Source organism: Crocodylus porosus, unplaced genomic scaffold (genome assembly GCF_001723895.1).
Source record: "Crocodylus porosus isolate Cpor-Errol unplaced genomic scaffold, CroPor_comp1, whole genome shotgun sequence".
NCBI lineage: Eukaryota > Metazoa > Chordata > Crocodylia > Crocodylidae > Crocodylus > Crocodylus porosus.
This window is the reverse complement of record NW_017728939.1, coordinates 928,179-939,454: the sequence shown is the minus strand read 5'-3', so window position 1 is coordinate 939,454 and position 11,276 is coordinate 928,179. Positions and strand designations below refer to the sequence as shown.

At 59.8% G+C, this 11,276-nt stretch overlaps 2 protein-coding genes across 2 annotated transcripts in view; one reads left to right on the top strand and one right to left on the bottom strand.

The window, feature by feature from the left end:
- Positions 1-2,601, top strand: part of STPG1 (sperm tail PG-rich repeat containing 1) — a 15,623-nt gene extending 13,022 nt beyond the window's left edge. Inside the window, exons 7-9 of the mRNA XM_019547532.1 lie at positions 25-71; positions 521-944; positions 2,283-2,601. Coding sequence (XP_019403077.1) covers positions 25-71; positions 521-944; positions 2,283-2,359 — 548 coding nt within the window. The 3' untranslated portion in view covers positions 2,360-2,601. The remainder of the gene's footprint in view (positions 1-24; positions 72-520; positions 945-2,282) is intronic.
- A 3,043-nt stretch (positions 2,602-5,644) lies between these two features.
- The window catches only part of GRHL3 (grainyhead like transcription factor 3), a 34,552-nt gene continuing 28,920 nt past the window's right edge, over positions 5,645-11,276 (bottom strand). Inside the window, exon 16 of the mRNA XM_019547610.1 lies at positions 5,645-6,585. Within this exon, the coding sequence (XP_019403155.1) occupies positions 6,471-6,585 (115 nt within the window). The 3' untranslated portion in view covers positions 5,645-6,470. The remainder of the gene's footprint in view (positions 6,586-11,276) is intronic.

The following is an 11,276-nucleotide window of genomic DNA, read 5'->3' as shown; positions in this document are numbered from 1 at the left end:
GCTCTGCACAGCTCTCGCCCCCAGCACGGCCAAGCGGGGGCCCAGGCGCTGCTGGAGGCTCCCGGGGCCCGGTGAGTTATGCAGACGGGTCGCGTACTGACACCACGGGCTGGGCCCAGGGGCACATCCAGCAACAAACCGGCAACGGCGATACTGAGCATCTCCCGTCGGCTGGGCCCATGCAAGGGGCAGGGGGTGCCCCATACCCGCCGTGGCCCCTGCACCTCAGCTGCGCCTTGCACCCAGCCCCGTCAGGATGCAGCACGGCTAAGCCTCTGACCCTCGCCAAAGCAGATCTGGGAACAGGCCTCCCTGTCCCCTTCAGTTCAAGCCAGAAAGCACTTCCCTGCACACCCAGTCTCTCCCACGGGCTCCGAGGAGGGAGGGAAATCCCCTTCTGGCCAAGCGGATAGATCTGCCTATCAGCAGGTTAGCCGAGTAGATTTATGGTGACCGCCCTGTGCTGGGGACACCGGTTCGCCCCAGATAAGATTAAGATCGACAGTAAATTCTTGACCAGCGGATGGTGCGGGGCCCGGCCTGCAGCTCTCCACGCAGGGGCTGTATCTTTACAGCATCGTCGGGTTGTGCAAAAGGAGCAGAAAGCTGCAGGGGGACCAGCCGTGATAGAGAAGGGGCCCGAGGGAAACGATGGGTGGAGCCCGAAGCGGGAAGCTCCTCTGCCGGGGGTATCAGTGCCAGTATCACCAGTCTGGGTATCACCAGTCTCTCAACCCTCTTTTCCCCTGGCAGGTACAAGTATGGCCTGAACTTCTCAGCTGCAGCCATCCCACCCCCGAAGGATCCCCCACTGCCGGGCCCAGGGCAGTATGATGTGGTGGACTACAAGGACCCAGCCAAGCAGTACATCTCCAGTGCCGTGTTTGTCTCCAACACGGGGCGCTGGACAGGAGACCAGTCTCGGGAAGGGCTGCCTGGGCCAGGTATGAGCAGCAGCCCTGTTGGACACAGCCGTGCACTGGCGCACAGCTGTCGCCCGCCTCCACTCTCTGTAGGGATCGAGCTTTGCCCTGTGGTTGCCAGGGCTGGCCCTGCCTGCTGGCGGGTCGGACAGGCGGGCTCTGGGTGCTCCGCGGCCTTGGGAAAACTGTCCCTCGAGTCTAGAGGTGGCCACAGCAGAGAGGTTCATGCGCTGGGCTGGTGGGAGCATGGCTGGAGGTGGAGAAGGAAAGCACCTGACTTCTGGCACCCCCAGGGCAGCTGGGACGTGCCCAGCACAGGGCAGCAGAGCCCGGGGTCCTGCCTCCTGCCCCTTCGAGAGCAGGAGCAAGAGGCACTTTTCCCGGTGCATGTATGCAAAGGCCCCGAAACCGTATCCGGACAAGGCTGGCAGGGGGCAGCCAGGGCCTGCTCTCAGCGATTAATGGGCTCAGCATGGCACGCTCAGCGTGGCACATAGCCATGGGGCACTGGAGGCATTAAGCTGGTGCCACCCTTACACCGGGGGCACTTCCGTACCTGAGTAGGGCGTCTGAGCTCAAAGGAGTCACTGGGAGTCAGGGTCATCGCTGTGATCACATCCAGGTTTGGCTACCAGGGAGGGACTAAGCAAAGGGCTGGACCCAGGCTCCATCCTGTCATGCCAAACTGTCTTTCTCCCTCCTTCCTGCCTGGCACAACTCAGGGAGCAGGGAGTGACTTGGTGAGTAAGCACTGGGGCATCTGGCCCCAAGCGTCACTGATGGCAGCCCCGGGTAACACTGTTTTCCTTGAGGGAGCAAGGTGGGTGGGTGACAGGCCAGACGCATGCCCCCGGGTCCCTCGGCCGGATTCCTGGGTGGCTGGACGGGCAGACCACAGCAATTTCACCGCTCTTTTATTCGTCAGTAGACTCGTTATGCCCCAGGGGGACGGGGGCCCTGGCGGAGAGGGCACCGCGTGTTCCCAGAGGTCCCAGGCCCCACTCAGGGCACGGCCAGGCCACCATTGCCCACGCGACACCCGCCACCTTCAGCAGACTGAGGGCTTGGGCACAAACACGCCGCACGTGAGGTGTTAGGCCTCCGCTGGTGTAAGGGAGGCTCCGTGGAAGGCAGCAGAGGCGCGCCATGTCAGGATTTGGCCCTGACACCGTAGAAGTCATTCACCGTGCATGCAGAAGTGCCATTCGTTTGCAGCACGGGTGAGAGACCTGCTGTGATCACAGCGCCCCGGACTCAGGGGGAGGGAGATCCACCAGACATTACCTCTAGTTGTGAAGACAGGCAGGAGATTTCCAGGGGGCCAAACTCAGGAGCTTTCCTGCACCTCTCTCCTGGCAGGGACGTACTGGCCCCACGTGCCGGAGAAGCAGTCCTTTCTCTGCAACGCTGACAAGAAGTGGGTGCCGGTGCTGTGAGCGGCAGAGCCCAGGCGCCATGGGAGGAAGCCTGCAAGGACCAGACGTCGTTTGGGGGCCGCAAGGATCCGCGATGCGTGAGTGAGACCCGGCCTCCCCCCAACCTGTTTCTAGCTATCCTGATAATTCAGCAGCTGGCACTGGCATTTTGCATACATGAATTAAAAAATAATCATGAAGCTGCTGCTGACCTCAGACTTTCTGCCTTGGTTGGTGTCGAACAATTCCTACAAATGCCAGTTTGAGCGGGTTTTTCTTAAGCCTTTGAAGTTACTGGGGCTGTATCTTGGGTGCTGCTCGATGACGGTGACGGACCTGCCAGCCAGGGGCAGTGCGCACATCCACATCCTCCACCCACCGGTCTCCGTGCCGCCTGATCCCCACGTGCTCGGAGCGGTCACCTGTACCCAAAGAGGCCGTTGGATCAGGTGCCCATTACCAGCTGTTTGAGCTGAGGTTTGGAGAGAAGGCACCTGTCCCTTTTACGTTTTACACAGGAGCAAACCAGGAAAGGTGCCACTGAATGTAATGAAGCAGTGAGGATTTACACCCACACGTTGTGCAGTATCCCCCTGGGCACAGGTGCTGGTCTCATGCCTCTAGTCCAGCCACATGGCTCTGAGGGGAGCCCTGGTCCCAGGCAATCAAGGGTCTTAAAGTGCGGTGACGCGACTTCGGACCCCGGTTGGCGGCCAGGCCACGTGGCAGGTACGTGTCACAGAAACGGTTGCTTACAAGCAAACAGCAGCGATGGTTACAGTCACGGGTCGGCTTCTCTGCCGAGGTGCTGCAAGCCCTGGAGCCCGAAGCGGGGGGAGAGCCTGCAGCTCTGCAACGCCCCCGATCCGGGGTCCAGGACTTCACGGCAGCTCCTGACGCAGGCACAGCGGAAAAGGTGCAATGGACACAGTTGGACAACAGGCTTTCCAGCCCTGGCCCCCCCGGGTGCCCGTGGCTGCTCTGATAGCGAAGGCAAGTCAGAACCAGTCACGTCAACCGGCTTTCGGCCCGAGCAGCCCAGCTGCCGCCGGACGTGGCGGGGCAGCGCTCCAGAGGAAGCGTTCCCACCCGCCAGCCTGAGCCCTGCAGACTCGGGCAGGTTCATACTTTCACACGACCTCTCAGCCCGGAGGACCTGCTGCCTGTCGCCTCGGCTGCCTGACCCTAACCTTCGACGGGGGGAGATGGCCCCGGGTGCAGAGGCAGGAATGCCCTGCATACCTGCGTGCCGCGCTGCGCCCAGTCTCCTGGCTGCATCCGTCGCGCTGGCAGGGACGAGCCGGTCGCGTCCGCAAAGCCCCTGCCCGCCTCGGAGCGTCGGAGCAGGCCGCGTCCGCTGGGAAGCGGCTGGTGTCTCTCCAAAGGCATCAGCCGCCTCCGTGTGAAACAACCGTGCGAGGCCAGGCTCCTGTTCTGCCAGCACCTCGGTGCCCCCGGTTCCCCCCTGTGCAAAGCGAGTGTAAAGGCCTGGAGGAGAGCGGTGGGGCCTCAAAGGGGATGAGCAGCTCCTGTCCGGCCCCTTCCCTCCCTGCAGACCTCAGGGCCAGGCACTGAACTGGTGTAAAGGGGAGTGTTTCCATCCAGCCGCATTTGTCCCGTAGACGCAGATCAGGAATAGCCCCTGCAATCGGGTGAATCGTACTGGTGGAAAGGAGAAGGGACTCTGATTTCTTCATCCTCTGCCCCAGCTACAAACCAGCATGGGGCAGATCCTGCCCTTCTTGCCACGGCCCAAGAGACTGGGTCCCCACCGCCTCCCCACTGCCACCCGGGGACTGCGGTACACGGGCACCTGCAGCAGGGAAGCGCGACGTGGCCTCCGCCCCAGCCCTCCCAGAGGGGGCAAAACTGGTCTCTTGCAGAGCAGCTGAGTGCCCCACAACCACTGCCCTGTCCCACGTGGCCATGGAAGGAAACACGGGGATGGGTCTTCTTGCAGCCTGTGCAGGTTTCCATCTCGGGCCTCAGCGCAGCCCCCCCCACGACCAGGCAGCTCTCAAGCCCCCCGCATCCCTGAGTCCTTGGGGGTGCACACAGCACTAACTTCACCCACGGAAATGGCAGGTGGAAGGTGGTTGCTGAACGCAGCGGCCCGGGGAGTGTCAGTGCTCCCGGGTTGCCCCAGGCCTCGGCAAAGCATCCTGGAGAAGGCTCGGTACCAGGGGCCTTCCTGGTGCGCCCAGCCGGCACATGCTGCGCATCCAGCTCTCCCCCCCTTGCTGGTTACCTGCAGGCCCACCGCGTGCAGGCCCCGGCCCACCTTCAGCAAACCAGAGCCACCCCCTGCCCCTGCCGTGGTCCTCGCATGCCCCACTGCCTCCTCCCCGACCTCATGCCTCTAGCCCCAGCCCCTTCCTTCACACAAGTTTCCACAAGTTCAAGTGCAAATCCAGGCATCAGCATTCCCTGCACCATTTGCAGTGGCCCTGTCTCCCAGGGGCACCGATGCCCCAGGCACTAAAGGGCACGTTTTCCCCTTCATCTGGCCGGGGCAGGGGCTGGAGAGCCCACCAGTGGGTGGGCAGGTTGGGCTGTGCCCAGGGGGGCTGAGCATCAGCACCGGAGGGCAAGCTTCCCCTTCCCTGCTGCAAGCTTCAAACCCACCGGCTGCCCATCAGGAAGGTTTCCCCCCACAGTCCCACTGCCCAGCCCTTCCCCATCCTACTCCTGTCTCTACCGCCAGTGACCCAGAGCCCAGCGCAGGGGGGCCGAGTCCTAGAAGGGCTCTGAGCTAGCCTCTGCAGGGCCCAGGGGCTTGGGGCACAGCTGCTAGAGGCCACGCAGCTCGCGTGGGCCCATTAGAGATGGGAGAGTCCCATGTGGGGAGGGCAACGGCAGGGATCCCCTCCCTTTGAATGGGACAGACACGCAGGCAACTTTCAGAGCAAGCCCGGCTGGGTGGGGACCGGGCCAGGAGGCACCGGGAAGCTGCAGGCCAGGCAAGGGTGTGGGGGCACTGGCAGGTCCCTGCCCGCTTCGCTATTCATCAAGTGGAGAGAGGCAGGGGCGTGGGAGGCACGGACCGGTTCTGCCCCCACCCACGGCTCCCTCCAGGTGCTGCCTGTCTGCTCTATGGGGACAAGCAGATTGCAGGCAAGAGGCACGGAGACCGCGTCCCCCTTGCCCACGCTGCCCTTTCCAAAGCACGGAGGGACAAGAAACACCCACCAAACCCGACACCGTCTCCTTCCCTCTTTCCCACCGGGCCCTGCCCATCCTTCCCTGGGGCAAAACGTCCCTCCCCTGTCGATCTCAACCCCGATTCCACAGGCTTGGCAGACCGCATCCGCTCTCCAGCTCTGAACCTTTATTATGATGGGATATATAAAAGCAAAAAACCAGAACGAAACAAAACCCCACGGCAGTTACAAACAACGAGTTCACTTGGAAATGTGAAGCAGCTGCTTTTGAAATGCTCTCTGTCACTGCACGGGGGCCGGTATAAAACAAGGCAGGTCTATGCACATATAAAATATAAAAGGGAGCAGACGTCAGAAATGTATAAAACAGCGGCTATTGAGGTGCTAGCGTTATTTACATCCAGAGTTTCGCGGAGGTGGCAAGGGGCCGGCGCTGGCAGTGTCTGCTTAGCTGTCAGCTTTAAACAAATCTGTCCAAGTCTCTTTGGAGAGGGAAGCTTATAAGCGTGGATCAGCCGCAGCTGGACCCCGCGCGGAGGCTCTGCGGGACTGATGGCTCGGTAGAAAGCCGCTGCCTACGGCTGAGTCAGCAAAGGGGCAAGACAAACTGGGAACAAAGCCAGTCACCCATCTCCACCCACGCTGCCACGTGACGGCCAGGCTCGAGTCTCCACTTTCCCAGCGGTGGAACCGGAGGTCAGGCCAGGACCAAGTCAGGACAAAAAATACCATAATAAAATACAAAATAAAATAATAATAATAACGATACACTCAGAGAGAAGCTCTGCGTTCACATTGGTAATGGATCTGCCCGTAGTTCTTGGAGCCAGCGGCACAAGGCTGAGCATGGCACCCCCGCGGGGGAGCCTTCAAGTAAAGGCACGATGGTGTGGCGTCAGGGTGGGCTTCGTCCGGGTCGAACCCGCTGGCTTTGGGGGAGAAGTCCCAGCGTAAGTGCGGCCACCTGCTCCTTAGAGCTCTTTGAGGACAATCTGGATTTTGTCCTCCGCTTCCACCACGTCCAGCAGAAAAGCCATGTGGTTGCTGTAGTGCTGTATGATGTTGTTGTCCATGTTCACCAAGATCCTGGAAGAGGAGAGTGAAGGAGAGAGAGAGACCAGATTAGGCACGTCACCGCTGCTGTTTGCACTGGGAACGGCCCGTTCTGGGGGCCACGACTTGGGCAGTCTTGAGTTCAGACCCTCCTTCTCCCACGGACTGGCTGCGCTGGTCAGCTCACGGCACTTCTGCGTGCCTTGTATTCCCCTGCACCGACGGGGAAACCAAGCCCTGCTCTGGCACGTTGTACGACCAGATGGCCTCTCACAGGCTGCTGTGAATGTGCCCCATGCTCTGAGGGCTTTGTATAGTGACAAATTTGCTGGACTCCAGCAAGTGCTGGGTGGCTCCTTAGGGCTTGCAGGAGGCGCCCAGACTGCTCAGTGAACCACGCTCTTTAATCAGCCTCCAGGACAGCACAGAGCAATAACCCGGAGGGTCTCTGTGATCCCCATGTGCAGCCCACCCAGGCAAACAGAGTGGGAGTAAAGGAAGGTGCAAAGTTCAAGTGAGATGGAGATGCCCGGTTGACCCTGCGCGGACGCTTGTTCTGAAAACAGAAGAAAGGAGACTTCTTCCAAACGAGCAGGATCTGCTTTGGATGTGGATGAAGCTCATTTGGAGTAAGCGAGTCCCCCCTCGTTACAGAAGAAAGGGGCCAAGTCAGGAATCGCTCCCTGGGTAGACGGGTCTTGTGCACTGGCTGCGCGCTCCCCAGGGAAGAGCTGCCACAGCCCGAACGCCCATCAGCTGGGGAGCAGGGGTGCTGGCCTAGCCGACCTCCTGAGGTCCCTTCCAACCCTAATCGTCTATGAAGGAGCTCCAGGCTCTTGCTCCTTTCAAATGGCCACACGTTGCCAGGACAGACTCGCACTGACCACCACGACCATCATAAAGCCAGCTGCTTGGGACTAGGGAACACGAAGGTGAAAGAAGAGATTGCCAGCAATCACACCTGCGCCCCTTGTGCAAATGTCACTGATGCCACAGAGCAACTTGGTATCTCGGCTCCACCCCTGTAGCCCTACCAGGAATCCGTCGCCATTCAGAAGGTAACAAAGGAGGTTTCGGTGACCTGCAGGTTGTTAGTGGGGCAGCTGGGTAACGCTTGGAACGGGTGTACATGGAGTCAGCTGCCAAAGCCCCGGCTCCTGCCCACCTCCGAGCTGGGCGCTCAGCCCGGCAGGGCGGCTCGGACACCCGCCTGCCTGCTCGAGGCGGGATGTGCCACCTTAACTGCAGAGCAGAAGGGCCGGGGCGGCGTCACACAGGTGTGTCCCAGGTGCTGTTACGCAACCCGCCAAGACTTGAAACAACAGCCGAGGCTGCCTTTCACGTTGGATCCACCTCCAGGCGGGAATGGCACCCGGTCTGGAGGCACCAAGTCCCACCCAGCCTCCTTCCAACCCCAAAAGGGCTTCCCATGAGTAGAGGGGTGAACCAGGCAATTCGGATGAACCTAGGAAGTAAATCTGCCTGGCTGCCAGAGCAGGGGGCTCAGTGCCTGCTCCAGCTGCATCCGTGTGACCCTAGCCAAGCCACGTCCCCATTCGGTGCCTCGGTTTCCCTCCTGGTGAGCAGTGATGCTGCCCATCTGTGCCAAATGCTCCCTGCCAAGTTGTGCAAAGGCCCGATACAGATGTAGAGCAATATTAGAGAGATAGGAATTGAATCCAGCCTACACCCAACCTGCACATTGGACACCAGCTTTCTGAGATCAAGGCACCTGTGGCAACAGCCTCCCCCAGGCTCCAAGTGTCACGGCCTCAGCAAGACGGGAGGAGAATCCTTGCAGTCGGTTACCTGCAATACACCCCAGAGCAGGGAGCGCCAGAAGTGCCATGAGCCTCTGGCTACCATGACCCCAGGTGATTTCCTAATCAAACGAGTTCAGGGAAGGGCTGAACAGGAATCCAGACCCGCCTCACACCGACAGGGAGTTCTGCCGTGACTCCTACTGCATCACCCTGGCCGCAGCTTCAGCTGGCTGCCACCTGAATTGGTCCAGTCCCATCACCCGAACAAGAGCCACTCGGGATGCCTTCTCCCCAGACGGTGCAAGTCCAGGGGACAACACTGAGCTACAGTGCTCAACAGCTGGCGGAGGGTCTGGCCTACTGCACTTAAAGACAAGGGAGAATTGATGTGGGAGGAACAGTGGGATGAAGTTGTGCAAGGGCAAATGACACCTTGACATGATAGACGTGGTGGAATGAAAAGGAGCTCCTCGCCGAGCCCAGTATTGGCCGTGAGAACGATCTGCCACAGGGAGGTCCATGGTTAGGCAGCTGGATACAAGAGAGAGCTCATCAGATCTGGTTTTTAATTGCATGAGGTGCCTCCTCGGTCTTCCACGGTGAAGGGCCGAGGCAGCACGCCGCAGCGCTCTCTCCAGCACTCGCTGGCTCATACACGTTGCCTTCCTAGCAGCACAGTAGCAAACCCCTCGGCTGATCGACGGGCCCCTCATCCAGACCAGGTCTGCCTCCAGCGTCTCGTCTGCGTGGGGGTGCTTGTGCTCTGGAGGGGTGGGAAGCTCAATCCCCCTGTCCCATGTTAGCAGGACTGGGAAGCAGTTGCTGTGAGACGGCTGTTTTGCGAGTGTGAAAGAGGGCTGGTCCTTTCACCGCTGCAAATGGCATCTTCGAAGCCAGTCTCAGCTAGAAGGAGACCGAGCTCATCTGGGCTTTAGGAGCAGGCCGGGGCTGGGAGCGTTGGTAGAGGTGGTGTTTGGGAGGCTGGCACGGCAGCTGCAGCCTTAAGCCCAGATCTGGCCCCCAGGGCTGCTATGCCAGCATCACCCGACAGCACCGAGGACCTTGCTCAGGGCACATGCCTGGGTCTCTAGGAAGCAGAGGCGTGCAGCTAGTCCCATCGAAGCCCGCGGGGCGATCCAGAAGCTTTGTCAGGCACATGTTTAACTCGGGCTGGGGCAGGGTTTCCAGCAGCACTTGGTGTCGTTTCCAGCCCTGCCCCACAGGGAGCTCCAGAGTCCTGCTGGAGCAGCCCCAGGGCAATGCTGAGCATGCTGGAAGAGCCCAGGGCACTTACGAACCCAGACGCTCCCACGCCACTGCCAAGAAGAAGGGGAATACAGCAGGCGTAGCTCCACACTGGCCCCATGTCCCTGGCCTCCAAGGGGCTTTGTGCTCAGAGGTGCCTCCGCCTGGCTAGACAGAAGCACCCGGTGCCCAGCCAAGAGCCAGCTGCGTGTTGCGTGACCTGCTGCCATACGTCTCCTGCCGGTCTTCCTCCACGCTCAACACCTGGACCTGGGCCAATAAAAATAATGAGTTCATCTTCCAGGCAGGCACTGGCTCTTGCAAAGCCTGATCGTATCTCTCCTGCTCTCTACATGTAGGGCTTGGTCTCATTTTCTGAAAATAAGCCTGGCAGCTTGAGTCATTTCCTGGTCACTGAACGATGGGAAAGCTTGCTTCCAGGGGCTGGGGAAGCAGAAGGAGTTATTTCAGAAGCCACGTTTGCAAGTGGTAATTAGCTCATTTGGAAACAAGCCACCCTGGGGAGCGAGTCCCCCTCACTCTGTTCAAGCCAACTGGGGTCTGGCGTTTCCCACCAGCTGGGAATACCGGCCACGGTCTTCAGTGGAGCCGGGCCATCGTACACCTTCTGGGTTTTCCAGATGTGAATGGCACTTCCTCGATGGAGACAGCAAAAGTCACCAGCTGTCACTTGGTTCCTCACTGCGAGTGAAAGACAGACTGTAGGGCAGGAGCTGGCTGTACTTGCACGGCTCTTAGTACCGTAGCATGTCAGAACAGCATCTGGAGTAATGCACCAGCGCTACGCGAGCTCCCCAGAGCAGCTACGGAGGTTCGGCAAGGTCTAACACGAAGCAAAACCCTCCTTCAGCATTGCTTATTCCTCAAGTTACTTTAGAGCGATGACTTCAGAAGCAGCATCCTCGGGCTGAATGAGGCACCGAAAGGACAGCAGGGCAAGGCATGCCCGGGCAGCTTCCTGGCTGGGCTTCACTTGCAGCGGGGGCCAGAAGAAGGGCTTACGTCTAACCGAAGAGCAAGTCAGTTCCCGTGGGCCTTTCCCACCAGCATATTGAGCTCAGCCCGAGAGCACTTCCCCCGAGCCGAGGCCTGTCTGCCGTGGGGGCTTGTGGCTTCCACCGCAGGTAAAATTACTCCTCCAAAAAGCACAAGGTGTATGTGGTTTGGTTAAAATATAACCCAGCCCCCACACATTTTATCTGGGGCAACTTAGCAAGGAAAGGAAACCGTGTGCACAATCACTTCAGGTGTCGTTCTTGGGTGCTTTCCTGGCACCGGAGCCCTGGGCGGCCGCGAGGGATCCTTTGACTTGAACAACAAGAGAGGCCCCCATCACAGGCAACTGCAGATTAACAGCAAAGCCCTTCTCCCCACGCCAGCGGCCTCCTCCGAGTTGATTTGCTGCTCATTACTCCCACGTTATTATATTTGTGAAATCCCCCAGCACTGCACAATGACGTCAAGCCGCAGTTTCGTGGCCAGGGGCCACTGTTTTCCAGACACAACCCATGGATTAGGGAGGTAGACGACAACGGGAGTGCACTCGACGCACTCTTTATACAGCAACACAAGCCCTTTGGTAAATTAGTGACAGCCAGCGTGCCCAGAAAAGCCTCTCCCGTGAGCTGCGTGGCAGTATCAAATGCTCAGCTGGGACTCGGGGATGGGCAGCTCAGGAAGCCACTGAGGAGCCCA